The 23,204-nt window shown below is 42.2% G+C and overlaps 1 protein-coding gene across 1 annotated transcript; it reads right to left on the reverse strand.

Moving 5' to 3' along the window:
• Nucleotides 1–835: 835 nt before the first annotated feature.
• Nucleotides 836–15,214, reverse strand: LOC104347293 (homeobox protein CDX-1). The gene is made up of 3 exons (XM_009952271.2): nucleotides 14,782–15,214; nucleotides 4,776–4,921; nucleotides 836–1,090 (listed from the first exon to the last, which is right to left on the reverse strand). The coding sequence occupies exons 1-3, from the start codon at nucleotides 15,212–15,214 to the stop codon at nucleotides 836–838; spliced, it is 834 nt and encodes a 277-aa protein (XP_009950573.1).
• Nucleotides 15,215–23,204: the final 7,990 nt, after the last annotated feature.

The raw sequence follows: 23,204 nt of genomic DNA on the forward strand, positions 1-23,204 counted from the left end.
CCTTTCTTTTAGAATGCAAAATGAGTCTGACATGATTTTTCTGCTGTCAAAAATGAACTCGGTCCAAGATTCACAGTTCCAGAATGCTTTTGAAACATTTATGGTAAGATTGAAGAGTGCATGTGTATACCAGTGTGTGGAGTGTTGGAAATCACACCTGTCAAAACCCAAAACTTCCAAAAAGCTCGTCACTGACCTTTGCCCTTAACATGTAGTGAGTGCAACCACCGTGACCCAGGCTTTCCATCAAGTGGGTCAAAACATATAAGCCAGGGCTTCATTTATCAAGATCCATGTGTAAAGTCCATGAAAGTGAGATTAGTACATGGAACCCGCGTGGAGATCAAAGGAGGAGGAGCATACTCTTTACCTAGGGGCGAGGGGCAGACAGAGCCCTTGCGTACAGCTGCCGTTACCGCCTCAGCCACGTGCTATTGCCTGTGGCCTGTTCTGTGCTTTTTTTTGGTCTGCAGCGTACCGTGACAAGTGGCCGTATCTGGTCCTCGGCTCTCCTCCCTCCCAGTCCCTACCCGCCTGCTGCATGGCTGGCGGGATGCTTGCCCTGTGGCCCACACTCAGCATGGCATCCTCTTGCAGAGCCTCCCTGCCACTAGGACTCCTGGCCCACGGCAGTTCCGCTGCCCTCGGGAACTTGCGCTATCCTGCAGACCTGGCAAGAGGCTCTCGGTTTACTGTACTTGAGGCTTATGTGCACAAAACTGGGTCATGCTGGGGACTCCTGCAAAACGGCTGCGGCTGTCCTCTCTTCCATCCTGTAGTGCTCCATGTACCGGCAGTTTGTAGTGTTCGATCTGCAGTAGCTCTTCGGGCAGCCTTACTGGGAGGCCACAACCTGCTGCAGGTTCCCGTTGTGCTGCAACCCGTTCAGGGGCAGCGGAGGTGGAGGAGGTGGCGGTGGGAATAAAGAACTGGGCATCTCTGAATGAGTCTGTTGGTCAGGAACTGGCATGGGGCTCACTGAGCCAGAGTCACTCTGCATAGTGCCAAGATTGCTGCCATCGAAATGAGTCATTTTCTTCTTCATTAATTTTCTTTCTTTGGCTCTGCGATTCTGGAACCAGATTTTCACCTGCAGAGGAGCAGAGGAAAATTTTTTTCAGTGGCTAATAGAATGCAACGTGATTATTTACATGTGCAGTCAAGGGTCACTGGCAAAATCAATCATGTGAGTACCAGCGAGAAAGGCAGTGGCAAACTGAGATGACAGAGGTGTTTGCTTGGTTTTCATACAGGTAATCTTTCCTATCTGGTAATAAAATATTTATTAATAGCTTGGTAAAAAACGTTTTTCGGTGTTAGTTGTATTTTTAGGAGGTATTTCTTTATGGAATAAGCTTTGATTTTTTATTTATTTATTTATGTTTGTACAAAATCTAACAGAACTGAATCTCATGTGTCATAGTGATAGCAAAAAGAGTACCTTTACACTGAAAACTATATGCCCTAGTCAGAGCAAGTCAAAACCTGTTACTGGCCTATAAACTGAGGCACAAAAGCTTTCCTGTTTGGATGCTGCGCATTGCTTGGTCAGCTCCAGTGGGTAAGCGGAGGGAAATGCACTTCTGAGCAGAATTTCACCAGTGCACTGCTCTCCGTACACAACGTTACTTCAAAAGACTGTCAAAGTGGGGCGTTAATAGCTAGGTGCCTTCTGTTGCGTTCATAGATGGAGCCAGAACCTGCTGCTGCTTCCCGCCGTAGTCCTTGCTCTGTCACGGAAATGCAGTCCCCTTGGGGGAGAGAGGAAGCAGCGATTGAAGAGCGTGTGGGTCTTGATTGGGACAGAACAAGTGAGGACAGGGTGAAGTTGATGCGTAATGGTCAATTGAAAATACAGCAGAACTTGTTCAGGTGCAAAAGGGTGAATGTTCTACGGTGACTGAAATGTCCTTGGATGTGAATCCCCAGTGTTGCACTTACAGCAGTGCACACCAGCTATTTCTCCTTGGATGGGGCTCTGTATTCTGGCTAGTCAGTGTAGTAAGTCAAGCTGCCTCATTCAGATGTGTTTTCTTGGTGGGGTTGAGATGGCAAAGGAAACACTTTTGTCACCATTTTCTATAACCCAAAGAAAAATCGATGGTTTGCTGAGAAATACTGATTTGTTTAATTATCCTTTGCTAGGTAGGGGATGATGATCAGAAAGGAGGTAAAGCAGCAAGAGGCGATAACATCGGTGGCTACCAGGTGGTGATTTAAAAGAAAACCCACTGGTGAAGTCCCACAAATCATCTTAAGGAGTCTCTGTGACAGTCTCAGTGTACTTATCCTTGAGACAGTATTATTCCCATTTTATAATAAAAATTCAGATACACGCAAAGCTTGTGGAAATTTGGGCTGGGTCTCTTAGGTCCCAGGCTATCATCTGGGACACCTGGCAGTTCATTTTGTTGTCTTAGTTTCTGGAATGTCATTTCAGCACCAAATTACGTTCCATTAAACCGGTCTCAAATACTCTCAGACCTCTTGCATTCTGATTGTGCTGAGGTAATCTAGTTTCACCCTGGCATTTGCCAAAATGCCTGAAAAGATGAAACAGTCTAAAAATTCAACTAACATCTGTTTCAGAATTCCCTCTGGCTTCAGTGCTCTTACCTGCCTTTGAATTTAGGTTTTTGCTCTCGTTTGTTGTTGAACGAGGGCTGCGGATCTGCAGCACTGATCCAGAGAGGATTTTAGCAGGCACTTCGAGGTCGTATGCCCGTTGTCAAAGAACTGCGGGTAAATACAGATCTGTGATGTTAGACTAAGAGCTAACATGGTCAGCTGCGTCTCTTGTCCTCCTTCCTTTCAGTATTTTTTTCCTACTGTTCAATTGTTCTGAGTAACTTTCCCTGTATAATTTTCGCTCTTCTTTCTTCTCCTCATCCTTTATTTGTGTGTCCTTCCTATATTAGCAAGGCTTCATTTTGCCTTTTTTTTTTCTTCATGAGATATTACATCTTTCCTTCCCTGTTTAAACAATTTTTTTTTTTTTTGTCCTTCTGTCTTGAGATATTCCTTCCAGTGTCCTGGATGTGATTTGGCATAGCCAGGAAAAAAGCTTTTCCAGAAAATCCTTTCAGGTTTTAGGCTGAGTGCAGTGGAACGTGGGACAGGACAGTGTGTGTTCAGCCATTCATACGATGGGGATGTTTAATTTGTATGAAAGGGTCACAGTGGGAGTATAGAGCAGGTATTTCTTTCTTAATCTTACACTTTCAAAAGTGACTTCAGAGATGTAGGCGTTGTGCACTGGAATTAATTCCATTCATGACATATATTGGTGGTGATGAAGAGCAAATATTGCAAAAACTGTTGCCATGTTTCCCCAATATATGTCAAAGAAATGTATCAAATCTTTTTTTATGTCACCACCTCAGATATACTAACAAAAAGGTTTATCAGGAATTATCACCGAACTAGGAAGTTTCAAGTAAATATTGTTGGCTGTTTACAGAAGCGGGGTCGTAATTTTTAAATTCAGCATAATGAAGTCAAGTTATTAAGGTTTTAACAGCCAGCAAAAAGACACATAGTGTGTTTTTTTTATACCCGATTGAAATAATTGTAATTTTCAATAATTAAATACTTGCGTTCAGCAGAAGATTGAGGAATATTCGCAAAACGGATATTTCCTTCTCCATTTCTGTAAACTCTTTCAGTGTGTGCTAAGGCCAGTTCAAGTTGGATGAACACAGCTACACCGAGGTGGATTTTGGACTATCCCTGCTCAGTAGAGACCATGAAACAATGTTGAATCAGGCATAATCTTCAGTGAATGATACTGAATAATAACTGACGAGAAAACAGTGCTGTGGTGGTTTGCAAATAGAAAAGGCACCAAATGAGCCTGTTGTGACATCTATTCAGGGGGATCCTTCAGCAAAACTTTAATTTTCTGTGTCGCTGCTTACTTCAGCAAGAAACTCCCAAGTAAAACGGGTCCGAACAGGCGCTCAGCCCGTGTTGTGTGTCGTGGTGGGGGATCTTGGCGTCTTGTCTGGGTTGTTTGCAGGAGCAGCTGAAGCGCTGGAGAGCCAGGGCCGCTGTACCTGCTTTGCTGTGGCAGGGGGTGGCAATTGCATGATTGAACAACGCGGAGTGGTCCCAGAACAAATTGTATGTATCTTTTGACCAGAAGGGATTGTGTTTTGATTTACATTGTGGGAATAAAGTGGAATTTGGAGCAGGTAGGAGGAAATAGGGGCAGGAGAAAGGAGTAGCAAGTAGCTAGGAAACCTTTCACAGAAGGTCAAAGGCAGCCAAGGAAACAAATACCTTCAAGTGTCCTGAGCATCCTTGAGCTCATCACTTCCATTCCTTGCTAAGACTGACCTTGTTGAAATTGGTTATAGAATTCCCATTGACTTCAGCAGAACCAGGAATTCCGCTTCAGAAATTTCAGCAAAAATTCCTCCCTGCTACCACTACCCCAGTAGAACAGAGAAATCCAGGCAGGGTTTTGTTGGTATTTTTACTCTTGTGTCCCAGAACAGGACTGTAGGTAAGGCTGGTGTTTGCTTTTTCTGTGTTGTGTCACAGCTCCACATGAGAGCTGAAGCAGCGCTGATGGGATATTTAGAAATGAGCACAAACAAGGCTGGCAGGCCGTTGGGCCGGATAGTTTGAGTTCCTGCACTGCAAAGGGAAACCAGTCGCATTGTTTGGTTATTAGAGGCATTAGCATTTTTGTGTTCTTAGCCAGTATCGTTATCTCCTCATCAGCAATAATAAATGCAAAGGAAATCCTGAATGGGTGATCCATACTCTACCTGTCTCTCGGAAAGTCTTAGGTTTGCAGCAAGTTCAGACTTCCTCCTGATTGTAATGTATCTGTTGTAATGAAATTCCTTCTCTAATTCTAATCTCTGATGATCTGTGTAAACCACTCGGTACTTCTCTCTTGTTCTTGTTTTACCTGTTTTGAAAGAAGAACACATTGCTTCAAGCTAGAATTTTTTAACTTTCGTAACACAAAATATCTGGCTTTACATTTGAAAATATATTTGTGGGTATTTTAGGCCTGATTCTCTATGCACTTACCCAGAGTAACTCCCTCGACTCGGTCTTGATTTACACTCTAAGAGGTTCATACCATCAGATTTTGGGTTTGCTCCTTAGTAAGGAGATCTTAAACTGCTTCTTGTATTCTCTGTCACCCTTGTGTTATCGTTTGGGGAAGGGAAGGAGTTCTTGTTAACAAGGAGCCAGGAAACCCGCGTTCTGTTCCCAGCTCTGGTGCAAGCTTGCTGCCTGGTGTTGAATTGCTCTTGCTTCTTTGTCCCTAAAGCTGATACGCTGCTACCTGCTTCAGAGGGAAATTGTGAAGGGTATTTTACTGCGTAGAAAACACTGAGAGCTTCCAAAGTTCCTCACTTGTTGTTGCTAGAAAAATTAATACAATATTGTGATTGTTATTGCAATTTGGAGGTTGTGTTTTTTCTTCAAGTCTGGCACAGTCTGTCCATGACTTGATAATAGCGCAGGGAATAGTAACGTAGATTTTCAGATGACAGTTAATGAAAAAGAGAAAAAGAAAGCAGCAATACTCTACAAAGGACATGGAACAACGCTAGAACTACAGCATCTGCTCTTTTGCAAGCAGCACTGCTGCATCCTTTCAGCTGTGGGTGCAGCTGACGGAGGGAGGCAGACAGGGCCCGGCAGTAGCCGGGTCGTTAAAAGGTAATGGCAAAGGACAAAAGCCAGTGAACACAGATGCAAGGAGCTGACATTTTCTGGATGCCATACAGCGTAACTTCTGAGGACAGAATGCCTTGGCAGCAGTGAAAGAGAACTGAGAATGGGAAGGGCTACTGATGCTTCCTTTCTCACCCACCTGTCCTCTGTGGTTAATGCTCGTATTGAGCCATCAGTCTGTCGGAGATCAATATACTGGAGATCAATCAATATATCGGAAATCAATCATTATATCAGAGATCAACACCTGCTTAAAACCGAGGCCCCTGAGCCCTAGCCTAAGGTCTGCCTACGTTTTTGAAGAACTGGGTCATTGTGTTAAGACCAGTGTCACCACCTTTCCTAACCACAGTTTTACCGTCTTTTGGTGCTTCCCTGTGTGCCTGTATTTGTATGGACGTTTCTTGAGATGTGTGTATTTAGACTGTAAATCGTCTGGGACAGGGAATGGATTTTTAGTTGCTGTTTTTTTGCAGTGTGTTCCACTGTGGTACTGTAGGCCGTGAATCTTTGTGTCCTTAGTGGTCACTATGGTAGAACAGCCTCTTCAGAGTCAAGTTTTCTTCGATGGTGCATAAAACTTGATGCATATTGTGGCTTGCTGCCTGTACAGTCTGCTCGTGCTGCAGATGTAGCTTAGCTTCATACCACAGCTCGTGTTTGCTTACAGGTCTTTTTCTGAAAAGATTGTGTGGATGCCTAACTCTTCAAAAAAGCAGGTTTCTCATGATAATTGCTCTCTTAATAAGAGCAGTTAATTTTGAATGGAGAGGACTGAAATAGATGTTCAGGCATTGAGTTGGTAACATTTCAGTCTCTGAGTAGATCACCACGGCACACTGCCCCATAGCAACCAGCTGCTCCCCTGCAGGAGAGAATAGCTGGAGGTTTGGTGTATCAGTGGTGTCAAAGCCTTGATTCCTCCCCAGCCTGTCCCTCCAACTCCCCTTCCTTTTGAAGTTTAAGTAGCACCCAAAGATCAGAATTCGGGGTACAGGACTATGGCAGAACCTTTAAGTACTTTATCCCTTCATTCATGCTTTAGTTTCAGGGGTTAATGGTTTTTTTCCCCCCCATGTATGGAGGGAGATGTGATGTCTCTTTGTTTAAATAGCTGAACATACTGAAAGGTAACCTGTCCTTCCACTTGCTGTGCAGGCTGTATGGTAGTGGCTTGAGAGCCATATCACTGTTTTATCTTCCAGCATTTGACAGTACTTTGCTACTCGGAAGAAATTTTAGCTCACCAAAGTATTGTTGGCATTAGAAGGTTCTTCAGGCTCTGATCCTTTTTGTGCTGTAGATCCAGAGTTGTCCAGCACTGGAAGTCCTGGTCAGTGCAATGCTGTAAGCAAATATTGTAACACCTCTGGTTGTGAATAGTAACTGGTTCGCCCTGCGTGACAGCGTTTCTCTAGGACTCTTCCCAGGCTTGTGGGAAAAGGTCTGCATCAGAATTTGATCCTTCAGGTTCCATGCTCCCTGGTGCTCAACCCTGGGAAAGCACTGTGCGTTCAGCCTGTTTACTTGGGATATTTCCATAGGGGAAATGCGTGTTTGTGTTTGTTCCTTACGCTGGGGTTTCTGCTCCACCCATGCGGCCCAAACCACTTTGACTCGAATCCGTTCACCTCCCTGTGGAGGTTCTGCTGCCCTGTGTTTGTCTGGGGTGGATACAGGGGCCATTCTCATTTCAGCAGCATTTCTGTCATTGTGAAACTGTAGTGAAAGCAGATTTAGCCCAATTATGTTTACATGCATAATCAAGTGAAAAGTGCTGTTAATTTGACAACATTACGGTAAGAATTTTAGAGTCTCTAAAGAACAGCAGTTATTCAGTTCAGTCCACATAAATACTAGGACATTTGTTTTCATTCATTCGAAGTGTAAATTGTTTGTTTAACATATGGTCACCTGCGGTGCTTTAATGCCTCGCTTGGTATTTTTTAGCTTTTGATCTCTCTAGCCAGTGGTTTGGTTAGGTTTTTTTTTTTTTCCCTCTTCAAATGAGAATTTGGGGTCATTCTATGGGACAAAATGTTTAAAATGTTTCCTTAGTCTCCTTTGTGGTGTTAAGATGGAGTACACAAAAGAGCAGCAAGGTGATCTTATCTTGAACTCTATTCTCATTCAGAAGCCACAGGCAAATATCAAATGTTCTTGTATAGCCAAAACAAGGTGGTAAACTTCAAGGTAAACGTTCCTGCTTCTGGTTTTAAGTGCTTAAACCCTTATTATCTGAGTAGGAGAGGGTTGGGGTTTTTTTGCTTTTTAATCTGAAGAAGTGATTAAATGTATGTGGAAAACAGAACTTCTCCAATAAAATCTTTTATTTTTGTATGAGTAGCTTTCAGTCTATTTTCAGTAGGCATGATACTATCCAGTTTCTTTTCGAAGGAAGGTTGGGAGCTTTCATATCTAATTTCTTTCTTTAAAGTTAAGAGAATGATTTAAAAAGTAGAAAAGCAAAAGGAGAACATAGCCTTCCTAAGAGCCCACAGCAACCTGAGAAAAATTCTCTATGATTTGTCACATAAACCTTGTCTTTAATAATTGGATTTTTTGTGTAGAGTAATACTCTCTGTGAGAGACAACTGACAATGGGAGCTGCGATCTGCCAGGATCTTCTGAGAGGATACTTTTAGTTCTGGCAGAGTCAGGTTTTAGTCTGTTAGGCCTTTACTCAGACTCTCCTTGATGTCAGTGAGAGTCTTCCTAATGCCTTTGTTGGATGCTGGGTTGGAATTAGTCTGCATATGGCAGTTCCTTTCAAAGGCAAAGTGCACTTTTATTTGCCAAAGTTAACAAACAGCAGCAACAAAACCTATGGCTGAACAGTTTGGGACTTCAGCCTCTAAATTCCAGCTGTTAGATGGAATAGATCCACTCTCCTGCATTCTGACCCAAGTCTTACAGACCCTTTACTAGTTTTATTTACAGTGATGTATTTTATTTCAAGGAGAAGTATTACCTGAGTGAAATTTGAGGTAGGGCTAATGGATTCACCTCAGAGACAGCAGAAGGATGTTCCTCGTTTCTCAGAATTCTTTAGGAGATAATGGCAAAATTTAATGATGCAATGATAGAAGTTAATATTTTAATCCAATTCTTTAGTCAAATCCTGCATATTTTAGTCACTTAGGTGGGTGAAATTACCAACATTTAACTTTCCGTAATCTTAATTAATCTTTTGTTAGTGACAGATTATCATTTTAATCAGCAATAGAGTGTCAGTTTTATTGGAAGTGGCACGGACAGTTATACTATGGAATTGCAAGTGGTTGGAGAGGTTGTTAGTAGTTGGGTGGAAGAAAAATGAAACAAAAAAAACCTTTGAAGCAACTGCCTTTGTGTTGGGGGAGTGGATTTCCTGGGTTTAATGAGCTATTTAAGAACAGCGAGTTTTGTCAAAAAACCTATTTTGCAAATAGCGACTATTGAGGAGTGCCTTGGGAGTAGCAAGAGCTAAGACAGTTCAGGCTCAGAATCTAACTTTTTGTGGGATATAGTTTAACAATCCTGTTCTATCGCACCCGCTCCAGCAATTTTTGTGACTGGCCAAGTTTTGAGTTGGGGGAAGGGAAGAGCTTTCCATTGGTCATAAAATTCACAGAGCATTTCTTCTGAAGACAATAAAGGTAGGAGAAGGCCTCTTTATTTGCTGTGAAAATCATCACCCTTTCCGGCAATATAACTCCTGAAGAAAAGAGGGAGAAGGAAGAGACAAGACTGCATATCAAAGCAAAGTGAAGTGTTAAAAGGGTCTGTTGCCTCAATATGACAGATAGGCCTCAAAACCTCAGACAATGTAGGCCAGGAAAGGAAAAAAAAAAACAACCCACCATCGGACCTCACAACTAGTTTACAAAGCAAAATAAATTAGCATTAGAACTAGCCCTGGCCCCTTTTTCAGTGCCTCCTCTCTTAACTTTTCAGGAATATTCTTTGTCTACTGAAACTGGCATCATTCATAAAATCCAGAAGGTGCCTGATGGAGCCAGAAGATGTCACGATGTAGCGTAGTGTCGGGTTGCTGGCGGGTTACTCACAAAGCGATGCAGTCGGATTCCTTAGCTGGATGTCGTTTCAGAGGGAGCTAATGTCTGTGCTTGGTGACTGGAAGTTAGCTTAAGTCAGCTCGGAAGATGAAATGCTTTCTGCCCTGGAGATATGCCAAGTTCAGATCTGCATCTTTATGTTAGCTTAGTATTCAGAGATGAGTGTTAGTTTTTTGAGTTTATAAAGATACAGACTGTTCAAGATCAGGCCCCAGAGTTTTGTTTTGAGACTCTCTTTAAATATTTATGTACTTTAAAAACGTAGGAAAAGAAAGAGACAAATTTTCCCTAGTGTAATTTCACTGACTTAATTGAAGTTGTGAAGGAAAAGTAATTTTAAATGTCTCGGAGGTGGACATTGTGCTGTATGCGATGTTCTCTGAAGTTGAGTTAAACCCCCCCCACAACCCCATACGCTGCCATTGTATTAGGACCTGTTATGTGAATCCAGTCCTGTATAATGTGAGTAAAACTATTCCTGCCAGAAGTCTTGGTGCGATGAGTAGACTATTCATTACTGTGAAGTTGGTTGCATAAAGGTTTGTGAAACATGGTGAAATTCTGTGTTTGTATTTTCTGCTGGCTCTTGATCATTTTTGTTCTTGTTATACATGTTCAGGTGACTCATGCTGAAAAGAACAGAACAGGATCATAGAACTGGAACCTTTCATCAGACTTGAAGAATTTTCCCTTCTGTTCTGTTGACTTCCAATTTAAAATGCTAACCTTTTCCATTTCAAATACATTCTGCTACTCTGTTGTGAAGCTCATCGGCCAAATTCTGTCCTGCACTTTGCTCGTGTAAACTGTTCTGTTCATCTTGGTCATACAGAAGGACCCGAATCCACAGCAGAGTCATTTTTACCACCTTAGAACAACGGTTGGGCAGACTGCCCTGGAGGGATTTTGTTTGGCAGAAGGACTTGACCTGCAGAAACCGTAGGGGGATTTCAGAGTGGTAAGATCAGGGGAAATCCCATTGCACTGACTGCATAGCCTGGAAAGCAAGCCATGAACTGAAATTTTTTCCAAGTGTTGTATGTTCTTTAGGCATTCAGCATTTTGCAGGAATGGCTTCTTAAGAGGCTTGTTTCTCTTCCTTATATTCCCTCGAATCTAACTTTTTCCTTCCAAGACTAGCTGCTATACATTACAGTGCGTTTGGGAATGATGCTGTCAGCACCTGTCGTCATCATCAGAAAAACTGTCTTTATGTCTTCAGAGTACATTTTTATTGAACAAAAATGACAGGAGACTTGTCACCTATGGGGAAGAGTCTCTGCTCATGATTAGTTTACCTCTGTTTCAAAACGTGTTCCCTCCCTGTTTTATGGTAATGTGAGTGCAGATCTTAAGATGTATTTTCAGCTTTGTGAGCAAATTCTCATTGCTCCTTGAACTGCCTGGTTCAAGCTTATTGTTTCAGGCACAGTTTTGCCACAGTTGTATGTTGTTTTCTCACAAGGGCAAAAAGTAAAGTCTAATCCTGTGTCAGTGATTCAATACCTCCATAAAAATATTGAAATCAAAGGGAGAAGATTTGTAACTGGTTCCAAGGTGGTTTTATTCTACTTTCCATCAAAGAATTTGACTGTAATTATGCTTTGTGTGTGTGTGGAATTGCCACCTCACATCTCTAGTTGTCGTGGCTTTGTTCAGGTCTCTGTTAGAATTCTGGTTATCTTGGCTTTGCTCGCCCTTTCGAAGGGGAGGTTTAGGAGAGGAGAGAGGAGCAGTGTAAGGGTTAGAGAAGGGTCTTTTCAGCCCGTGTTCTTGTCGGAACTACTAAGTAGTCAGTGTTTCCTCCTTCAAGTGTTGTGAGTCAAAATACATTTGCTTTCTCCTGTACCCTGAACACCCTCAAGAATGAAGTGACATGGGCTTGGATCCTACGTGCACTGTGTTTAGGATCAAGTCTCAATCCCTCCAGTTCCAAAGCTGCAGGGAGAGACACTCGGACAGACATCCTTCAGCCAGAGACAGAATGAAGGATTAAAGCCTTAGGAGGGCTTTTCTGGGGGAAATGCTTTCCAGTAACACTAAACCAGGATGATAGTCTCACATTAAATACTGAGATCTTCCAGCGGTCTCCAGTAGCACAACCTCATAAACTTCACTTAACACCAGTTGAAGACATGGTATTATATTGGGTGTTGTTTATAAAATTACAGAGTAAGACTTGAAATAATTTCCTCTTTTGTTCCAGGTTAGTTAACAGAGTATCAAAAGACCTGTAGGGCATGAGGCAGTGGTAGAAATTTCAATAAAGTGTTTTGTTTGTCATCTTTCAGGTCACGAGGCCACAAAGCACTAATAAGAGAAGCTAACCATGAAATCTCTGGAGATGGAAATGGCATTGATTCTGGGCCTTGTTTCCATACCTGTTGCAAGTTGGACTACTCAGTGTAAGTAAACTTTTAGAAAGAATCTCTCCTGATCTTAAAGGGGTAAGATTACAGGAGCATTTCTTGCCCGCTTTCAAGAATATCTTGCAAAAATCACTTGCCTTAATAACTATTGCTTCTATAGTGAAATAATATTGTTACTGGTAACTAGTATTTTGCAACGAGTAATAAACAAATAAGAAAATTGTCTAATTAATTTCTGTTCTGATCACTTCAGGTAAGCCTCGGTTTTTCCATCTTTAAGAATAGTGGCTGATATCTATTTCACAGGGAATAAGACAAGCTAATAAATAATAGGTGTGATGCCTTCACTCTTGCCTATAGGAAGCCCCAACAGAAATTCCTAAAGGTTTTGCAAAGAGACAGAAGGGTACTGCTCAGTGTGTGCAGCCAGCTTTAAGGGTGTAAAAAGCAATGGATTCTGCCTAAGGAAATGCTGAGGGTTTGGATCGTGATCCAGCAAACACCACTGCTGCTTGTGGCGAGCCTGATCGTGCGTTTGAAGTCGCTTGCAACACCTGCATGCTCAGAACCAGACTCACTTCAGTGCATTTCTAGATCTGGCATTGCTCTTAGGGCAAATTTTAAAAAAATATTTTATTTTTTGGCGAATGGGGAAAACCAGAAGGGCCCTTGCTTTTAAACAGAGGAAAGGGAGTGAATGAAGAAAAAGGAACCCGTTCCAGTGAAGCAGATCTATTGGCACTGAGCATTCCTGGCCTAGCAGAAAAAACCAAGAGGTGTTTGGGAGGGTATGCTCTTATGACATGCTGGTTTCTTCAGTTCTTCTTGAGAGGAAGATGCTTGATATCTTGTTGGACCGTTCCAGAATAGAGAGAGTCCCAACCACCTCCTGTGAATGCTCTGCCACTTGCAGGCTTGAAATTTGGGAAGTTAGAAAGCCCGAAGGATGATTCTTAAGCAGGCAGCTAGAATGTGGTATTGCCTGTTCTTTCTCTCTATCTCAGGGTTGTCCCCACTATAAAAGGGAAGCACAGACAGATCAAATCAGGGCTTTCTCTCAGAGGCTGCACTTTAAAGCCACAGGAGCAAAAGGCAGGTAGGTAAAGAAGAGATGAGTAGTAGTGTTTTTCTGAGCAAGTGTTCTGCCGTCAGTAAATCATACAGTTTGTGAGCAATTTCATTGCCCTCGTAGACTGCTGAAAAGTAAGCTGTAGACAGGCCCTCTTTTGTTTTTTCCTTGGATATTATTCCATGAAGAATAAATATGATTTAAAAAATAACTACTTATTTATTTTCCCCCCAGATTCTTATTCACCCAGACTAACAACCTACTCTGATTGTCCTATTGACTTCTAAGGACTCTCTGTGAACTAAAGTTGTGTTCAGCAGGAGTGAGGATGCCTCTGTCCGTATAAATTAGCTGCATTAGAAAAATGAAAGCAACTATATAGAAAAATCGTCTGTATGAAACTAAAGTATGTTTTAAGTAATTACTTTTCCACCAGAGATTGATTCAGTACTTGCTTTGAAATCTGTTATTTACAGGGATGTGTGGAACAGAGCTGGGGGTGGGAGGAAGGGCTGAAAGGAAGGGAACCTTCCTGGGATGTAGCGTTGGAATACTGTGAGCGTCTCTTTAGGAGAGGTATTGACATCCTTAATTTCTACTGATCTCAGTGCATGTCAAAGCTGCTCAGCACCTCAGAGGATCAGATACTTTCATAGAGCAGATTGTGCCTCTGTTCTTTTCAGGCATTTTTCCTTCTTTTTCTTTTCCTTCTCCCCTTTCCTGTTTCAGAGTTTTCTTTCTGTTCTTACAAGGTACAGCTTTGTGTTGTAGGGATGCTCAATATTGATTTTTTTCTATTGTTCCTCATTACAATCAAACAGAACCTTTTCCTCATCCTTCATCACTTTTACTGGTTAAATACAATTGAAGAATTGTTTTGTACTCATCGACTGTTATGCATCAGAGACTGATCTGTCGCTGCATTAACTGTGTGTTACCATGGATCTTTGTATTCCTGCATATTCTGAGAGCTACTACTACAAAGTGAAGCAAGCCTTTCCTTATCATTCCTGTTTTTAAAGCATTGTCTTGTTGTTTGGTCTTTCAGATCTCATTTCATGTCAGTGTTTTCAGGTTTAGAGAGGTTATTTCTAATGCAAAGCCTTACTTCCAACCCCCCTACTGTATATATTTTACTTGAACTTTCTATATGTACTCTAAAACTTGAGGAAAACGAGCAAAGTATAGGTGATGGTGAAATAAAAAACTTTCATTGTGATTTCTTTCTGCAGACGTGCTGCTTCATTCCAATCTATAGGATTCCTATTAAAAGCAATTATTTGATATCACAAATTTTTTTTAACACATCTGAAGTGAAAATACTTCACTGTCAGAGGAAGTTTCGTTTGCCACAGCATCAATGGTCAAGAAGGAAATACAAGAAATAGTCAGCAGATCAAAACCAGCATCCAATAATCAAACCAACGTTTAACTGCTAGCAAGAGAACGCTCCAGAGCAATTAGGATCTTTCTTTGTTAAACTGAACGCGTCCCTCTAAACAGGGAACCTGGCAAATAAAACCCCAGTGACACAGAAAAAGTCAAATCTCTTCTCACCATAAAAACCTCCGTGCCCTCATACCTGTAGAAGTGGATTGCACCGTTTTCCTCATCCATTCGTAAGAGCTGTGCCTTTGGCTGTTGGGAGAGATTTGCTGTGTATTAATTGTATCTACAGGAGGTAACCCCCCAGCTCCAGCAGGATGGAGGGAGCTGTAATCCGCAGAGCTGTAGGAGACCTGTCCAGGAGACGAGCCATTGATCTGGGCAGCAGCCACGGTGCTGGAAGGTCCTGGGCCGTAAGCGTTCCAGTCCTCCCTCTGTGGGCCGTAGGGAGCTCCCCAGGCTGCCGCAGGCTGTCCGTGGGTGTCCAGAGTTGGCACATGATGGTATCCCATGTAATCTGAATAGGGTGGAGCAGACACAAAGTTTTGCGCTGGCAGGTTGTTGCTGCTGCACCTTGCAGGGCCTGGATACATGCTGGTTTCTTTATCCAAAAGATAACTCACATACATGATGCTCACAGCCTGGCTTTGTCTTGCTGGGACATCCTGCTCCTCGCAGTGTTTGTTTGATCTCTCTTCCCCTCCTCTTTCTTTCTCTCTCTTTTCTAGCCCTGACTGGCTCTATAAATGACTCATGCTAGCCCTGATGTCCCTTTACTACACATGATTAACAATGGTTTTACCAGGTGCTGGTGGTAACAGTTTACTAAGGTCCTGCCTGATGTCACAGATAACTGCCTGCCCCAAAATTACATTTGCATTCAAATGAAGGGCTGACCATGCAGGCAACCCCACCTTGCTGCTAGTTCTGGTGCTTCCTTTCTCACAGACCCTTTATGTGTTGCCATCCTGGTTCTATACTTTTTGAATGTAGTTTGAAATCTCGTGGGTTTTGGGCAGAGTTACACACATAGTTAACCAATAACTGTTCAGAGAGTAGATGTAGTGTTTTTCTTGAGCAATACGCCTCAGAATCTCACTTCAGGCACTAGGTTATGGTTAGTTAAAGCCTGGTATCTGCTCGTCTGGTAGTGCTTTTGTTAGAATGTGCTGTATTATTTTTTAAAACTGAAAACAAAGGACAAGTTCACTCTTTAACTGCAGCCCTTACACGGTTTCTCACATGAGCACTGTTCTTGACTTCAGCTCTTAGTCCATGTGGGAGAGCACTTAGAAACCACAGTAATCCTACTGATTTTAACATTACAAAGGATATACAAGGAGTCTCGTAGTCATTTTGAGCATTTGTTCATACGAATAGTCTTGTTGATGTTAGCAAGCCTATTCATGAGCTGGCTGCTTGCCACAGTGATTGAAGTTTCTCTGTTCTAACTTACAATGTTAACAGAAAGAGAATCTGTTATTGAGAGAATGCAAAATTTGTCACTTTCCCTATGCTTATGTCTTGTTTGTGATATTGAAATGAGTGGTGGTTTCCCCTAAAGGTTTTTCTGTTCTCATTGCTGTGCTTGTTCACAATAAGTAACACCTTTTCTTAGAAATATGGGAACAAATTCTAGCTTTTTAGCTCAAAAAAAAGCACAGTTTCCTAACTTTCAGGAGCAATCTTAGGTTTGTAAGTAATAAACTCCTATGAGATTATCTATAACCAGGAGCAAGGAGAGAAAGTGTTGATTTCTTCTTTTTTTTTGTTTTGTTTAATGAGATAGATACCTTAGCATTGTCTCTTAATGAGAACTCACTCTGTTTTCATTCCTGTTGCTTTAATGATGTGATACTTAATTGCACCTTTATTAATGAACCACCTTGTTAAAAGGATTTTTTTTCCTTAAACAGGTGCAAAGTATAATGAGTTTTTTCTTTGTTCAGAGGTGTATTTTTCCTTTGAGAGTCTTTTGCACTTTAACACCGTTTAAACTTGCAGGTTCCTCCTGGTTCTGGGGAGGAAGGACTCACTTCGCACACCTGACAACACCGTTGTTTCCTTCTGGGAGAGAATGGTGTCCTTAGGCTGTATGCACAGGGTGGGTTGGGGCTGTAGTGGTGGGAAACCTTTTTTGACTGTTAATTTCAAGGCTAGGTGGAGAAGCACGGGCTCCCTTCTCCGAGTGTTTGTCAAGATTTTCTTACTCTGCACTTCAGTAAAACTTGTGTGCTTTTACATCTTGCTTCTTGTGAGGTTTGGGAGGATGACGTTTTGCCGGCATAATTGTTGAAAGGTATTTTAGAAATCATTAGGAGGAGGGAAGCTGGCAGAAACTATATCTTCTGCTGGCATCTGTGAGCTTACTCAGTTGCAATTTACACATCTGTGACAGCTGGCCATTCAAAATGACCGAGTACAGCTGCTGGTACAGACTCCTCAAATCTAGGGAAGTCAATATTCAGTACACCATTTATCTGAACAGCTTAATTCTCCTATATCAGCAAAATAAATCATATTTGTCTAATTATGAATTGGGTGTCTCTAGACAGCCTCTGTCTAATTACTGGTGCAATGAGATTTAAATGATCTAGATATGCCTTTTTATTTTTTTACTACCAGTGTTTCACTCCCTTTCTCAATCATTTAGAGCAGTGTGGTTGCTTGGTAGCTCTCAAGTTCAGAGTGTATTGAAATTCCTTATGGCCTTTTGTTGTGAATTGATTTCGGTTTCCTTTCCTCCTCTTCAAAACTGCTCAAGACTCATCCTTTTAAGCATTTCTCCACCTCTCCTGAATGCAGGTGTACCAATAAATCAGCCAGGGAAGGAAGCAGCGTTTGCTCATTTACAGTAGCATCAGTTGCAGCCCTCCAGCTGTCTGGAAAATGTTCTAATTGTATTCCTTGCACGGAACTTTTCCTGCAGGCCTTGGCTACCTCATACACCGACAGCACAAACCGCTGCAGAAGGGCTGGGTCTCGCTGCGTAGTTTGGCTCTTGATCTGCCCTCCGTCAGTGTTCGGGGAGGTTGGATACCCCAGACCCTAGTCATGCATTGAATCTGTCCCACTGCCACGTTGCGACACGGGGAACGTTTGGATCCATTTATTCATGGTGGATCACTTGGCTCCTGAAGCTACTGAGAGTAGTCGAATAGTGTTTATGCATGTTTGTTAGGGAAAAAACCCCCAGTAATTATGACATAAAAATACCTTTTGATGCTTTCAACTAATATGTGTATATATTGACACGGAAGGAGACTGTTTTCCTTGTTCCATACTGCTTAAAGAAAGAACTTTCCAGTACATGACTGTTAACTGACACTGCTTTACTCCTCTGGCCGCATGCTGTGACCACCAAGCAGGAAAAGTGCCTCCTCTGGAGTCCCAAGGACCCCAAGTCGGTCTGATTTCAGCAAGCTGTATTTCGTTTGCGGTTAGTCCAAGCTTTTTTAATTTGTATCATTTGACTCTAACCTATTAGTTGAACCACAATCTTGAGACTTAGGTGGTCTTTAAATACTGGGGGGATGCAAATAATCACATACTGATAGAGTTCATTTGAAACTAAATGTTCTCATAGGTGCTCCAAGTATAAAGGGATTTGGATTTGAGTTGCTTTTCATGCTTTCTAGCAAGAATATGTATTAGTAACAGGTGTTGTCTTGGGGAGCTCGGTCTGTATGTGTACCCAGTCCTTTATAAATATGTCGTTCTTCAGTCAAAGCTTCTTCTGGAAAAAAAATTCAGAAGTTTCTCCAGTCAGTTATTACATCTGTAAAGTGTTTGGGCACAGCACTATATGCATATGGTATTTGGAGCTACTTATTGTGGTGGATAAAGCTTAAAGTCTGTTAGAATGCACTAATAGAGTGCGTTGATATGTGACAAAAAGTCCCAGTTCGCTTCACACAGGCATTCAGTAGGTAGCTAGTGGCACATCAGATGCCCAGCATTTTTGTGTACATTGATACTACATACAGCAAAGTTGAGAATTTGGAACTAAATTATAGATTTCAAACTGAGAGGAGTTTTGTTTCAGGATTTTAGCCCGTTTTAAAGAAAATTGCCCGTGTATTTTGGATTCTGAAATCTTCCTCTTCAACTTGTGAAATTTAGAACTCTCGTTTTTACTTCTTGTATGATTTTGCTAATCATCCTGCAGTGACAGTTCTGCATTTCATCTTGCTGTTCTGAATCAAGCTCTGCAAACATTTTTGTTTCGTGCATTATGCCTTGACATGCGGGAATGGTAGTGGCCAAGTAGAGGAGAGGTCCCTCCAGACCAGAAGTCTGGAGTAACAGGAATCTGTCTCCCTTCCCTGAGTATGTTTTCCTATAACTATATTTTGAAGGGTACAGTAATCTCAGCCTCTACTACCCTTCTCATATTTTGTTTGGCTGTAATGTAGCAAAGAAAAAGGGTAGTTTCTGATCTAAATAGCTGACTTGAGTGACAACTGCTGTGGTATGACATATTAGCAGTTTGAGTGGCTAGAGGGGTGTGCTGGAGGCATGTTAGGGATGACATTGCCTTGTCTTTGATTCTTATGAGCAGCTACAGAGCAGATGATAGGTCTGACTTACAAAGGCTGAACAAAAAGCAATAAATAGCACCCAAATTTGTAACATAAATTTTATTAAGCATATGCAGTCTTTCATTATTCTTTTGTGAGTAGCAGCATTAAGGCTAAAGAAGCAATTAAGGTGGAATTAATTACCTTGTAAAATATTATTCTGCCTTCTTAATAGCATCTATTATGTGATAATAAATCCCAACCATTATCAATATGAAATGAGAGCTCTCCATGTTGATTTGTGAAGAGACCGAATCCAGGATCTTGTGCATCTAACAAATCTAGTGACAATTCTGTGTTACGGGCTCACATTGAGAAGCCAAAAGATGAATGGAAATGAGAAATTGTACTGAATTCTCAAGAGAGGAAGGAACTTAATAGTTCTGAAGTGAGTGTAAACCACCTTCACCCTGTGGTCTCTCAGAGACATTTTCCAAGTCCTAAACTTGAACACTTTCTATATTCCAAGGTTAGGATACTGGTTGGGAAAACAGATGCTGCAGGTGATGATGTGGTGGCTGTGGTCAGAGACTAGGCAGGAACGCTGGGATGCTCCAGTCCACTTTGATTGTCCTGTTCCTCCACACGAATGGGTCTCCAGGGCTTTCCTTTGCCATGTCATAAAGCCATAGATCTGCTAAGGTTGTATCCTGAGCTTTCCATGCTGATCTGGCTCAGACTGTAACCACATCACTGTCCTGGGATGTGGGCCTTCTCCTACACAGCCATTTTCTTATCTACAGACTTACAGAACTGTAGTGGCTCGTTTTAATTTTTCTGGGCTTTCACTTTTTTTCCCCCTGAGAGCAGCAGCACTCATCTTTGGAGGCGTGTTTCCTTCCAGTCCCAGCACTGATCATTTGCTCCTGTGAAGCAATGGGGACAGCTAGTGGCCAGCTGGCTGAATGGCAAGGAGAGGTTTCAAACACGTTTTTCAGCGACTATGACCTTATTCAGATTTCAAAGTTCTCGGTCTGTTCTGTTCTGTATGGAATAGGAGTGCTGTAAGCGATGTGAATCGTATCTGTCACATGCCCAGGTGCAGGAGGCAGCAAAGCTGGTGAAGAGTCCTGGCTTAGAATTTTGGTTACGTTGCAGGGATTCTTGCTATGCTGTTTAACATCTCTCTGTTGAAACCTGAAGTAATAACCATTATGGAACATGCCAGCCTTCTTAAAGTTACTTTTACAAATCATTTTCTGTTTAACAAAGTGCTCAGAGGTCTGAAATGTGCTGCAATGTAGAGTTGGAGTGCTGAGCTGCCACGTACAGCTCGGTGTGTGTGTGTGTGCAGGGCTGGTCTCCGTACCCTGATGCATTGCCTCTCATGTAATATGGCACTTAGTCAGAATGCTGGTGTTTCACACCCACTTCACACTCGGAGAAGTGACTTATGAGGTGATGACAGTGAAGAATGAAAAGCAGGACTGTAGTATTTTAATCTTGTATTCTCTAAGGAGTAGCTGTGTTTCTAATGTATTTTCTTTGTTCATCAGTATATGTGCTCTTAAAAGAATGATACCAACTCCCGTGATGGCACCGCTTAGGGCTCTGTTGTGTACAGAGAGGACTGACATATCCGAGTCGACAGGAAGATGTAGGAGTGAGGTAGAATGAGCACAGAGATGGATGTTTCCTCGGTGCCACTAGTTTGTTCAGTTACCTTGGGCTAACCAGATAATGTGTGCTCCGTACTAATCTGTGAAATAGAAGTAACACTCGTGATCTCATGTGATATGGTGGAATTTAATAAATGCCACAAAAGACATCCTGTATGAGGAGCGCAAGACATGAATTCTTTCTTTCATCACTTGTGAAATGAATTAGCTAACATATGTTGACATATGTTTAGCCTTTAGGATGGCTAAAGTAGATGACAGTCTCATAAGAGCACTGCAAATGTTGCTAGTTCTGAAGAGAATATCCCTTTTCCTAGCTGTTATTTTCAGGATGCTCAGTGCTTTGAATTTTTAACACCTTGCAATGCGCTGGATCTCCTTGGGCTGCGTGAGTCATGCCGCTTACATGATGTGATTGAAAGCGATGAAATTCTTGTAGCCTAACATGATCGTTCATTACCAAATGTAGGAATTAACCAAAGGGGTCTGCTCAGTAAGCTTTCCAGAACAAAGCCCAAGCAGATCCAAAGCCCACGTTCACCCCCTCTTTCTGATTGCCCATTGCCGTTGTTGCAGGACCTCAGCTCATCATTTGCCTGCCCCCAGGAACAGGAGGGATAACTTGTCCTGTAGACAAGAAGCCCACTTTGGTCCATTCATACCTGACATAGCAGCAGACCTGATGGGTAGCAGAAGTTTTCAGTCCCTGCCAAAACCCCCCCAAACTGTGAGACGAATGCTTGGCGTGAGCCGAGTGGCCAGCTGAGTTAAGCCAAATGTAATCTGGCATTCCAGCACTCTGTGATTTGTGTGTGTGTGTATGTTTAACGCTCTGCTGCTGGTGCAAACTCGATGTCTGCAGCTCCTTGAAATGTAGAAGCAAACTGTGTCATTTTTTTAATACATGGCAAAACTAAATTAGAGCTGCTGAATCCTGTCTGGTGAAATTCTTTTGTCATAGATAATGGTTTTGAGAGCTTTATGAACACAGGTCTGTAGGAGCATATTCTGTTCTTTGCACCATAGGGACTATTAGGCAGTTACCTCCTGACCACAGACTGCATGAGGATTATTTTAATCTAATACCTAACTAGCATCATTGATTTGTGGGGGTGTGTAGGGTCGGGTGGTGGAACTAGTGTGCTTTTTTTTTTTTTTTCCCCCTCCTTTAGTAGGGAAAATATCCCTGGATATGACAGAGTGTCTCCGTACAGGTGATGGAGTGATCCACAGCTACATTTCATATAGCTGTGTAGTCGTGAATTAAAAATAGTCACAGAAATAGCCTCTCATTAAAGTGGCCTTTGCCACTAGGTGGCACTTGCAATACATGGCACAGGCAAAGCCTCGGCGGCTGCTGATTAAGTACCCCATTAACTGCCATTCAAATTTGTAGTCAGTAATTGACCAAGCTAAAAAAGGATCAACGGAGTGCTGCCTGCAGGAAGTTTCACAGCTCCTTTTAATACTAACATTGATTAATTCCCCACCCCCAAGTCGGTGTTAAAGAGAATTAGCCCAGAAATTATCCCCTCTCCAAATCCCTGCATCCAGCCTTCTCCTCTGCACCACCAATCCTGCCCCCCCCCGCCCCCAGCTAATCTTTTTTTTTCTCCTGGAAATTAAATGTAATAGTGTTTAAAATACCCAAATTTTGTTTTAAGTTGCCAGATACAACCAAAATGAAGTCCTGTTATATCTCCCGACTGCTAATAAACATGAGCGGGCATCAAACATCATTGCTTTGCTCCGTGCTTCTTCCTGGCTCCCCTCCCATTGCTATTCAAGGCTTTACTCGGGGTGGTGCAGCAGGTCGGGGTATGCACAAATAAAACAGGCCAGTAAGCAAGGAGATAAGGGACAGTGGAAGTAAAGGGCAAAGAAATAAATGACTTGGAGAAAAATGGAAGGTTTTGCAAAGGGAAACCTGCATAGGGACCTGAGTAGTGTTAGTTTGTGTGTTTAGGGAATGGTTGTTTGAACTTTCCTGATGCTTCATTTCTGGGTTTCGAGCACTTTACACAAACAGGTCTGCCTAATGCATGGGACAGGTGGCCAAAAATCACAGAGTGTAGGATTTGGTTACACTGAAGCTTTGTTCTTCAGCTCTTGTAGTTGCTGGTGCTGTTGGAGCTGCCCAGGAGCTTCAAGAAAAAAAAATGAAGGAAGCGCAGGAATCCTTGTTCTGTTTGTTTTGAGATGAGTGAGGTGTAATCTATTCAGGATGGACTATAGGCAAGACCTAAAAATGAGAAGATCCTCAGTAAAGTGACGTGATGTTCAGTGCCCAAACTGAAAGCGATCGGGGAATGGAAAGAGGCATTGAAAAGGCTTTAAAAATACCTGTCTGTAGCAGTGGCATTGGCTGATACGGGCTCAGGGGTCATCACACGTCTGTTTACTGTGGATAAATGCCCTAC

This window comes from Leptosomus discolor, chromosome 9, assembly GCF_034619465.1.
Source record: "Leptosomus discolor isolate bLepDis1 chromosome 9, bLepDis1.hap2, whole genome shotgun sequence".
NCBI lineage: Eukaryota > Metazoa > Chordata > Aves > Leptosomiformes > Leptosomidae > Leptosomus > Leptosomus discolor.

Coding starts and splice junctions, on each gene's coding strand:
- LOC104347293 (XM_009952271.2), bottom strand. CDS start 15,214: ATGTATGTGAGTTATCTTTTGGATAAAGAAACCAGCATGTATCCAGGC. Junction 4,922..14,781: donor GGTGCAATCCACTTCTACAG/GTATGAGGGCAC, acceptor CTTTCAAAACAG/GTAAAACAAGAACAAGAGAG. Junction 1,091..4,775: donor TAAGACTTTCCGAGAGACAG/GTAGAGTATGGA, acceptor GCTCCTCTGCAG/GTGAAAATCTGGTTCCAGAA.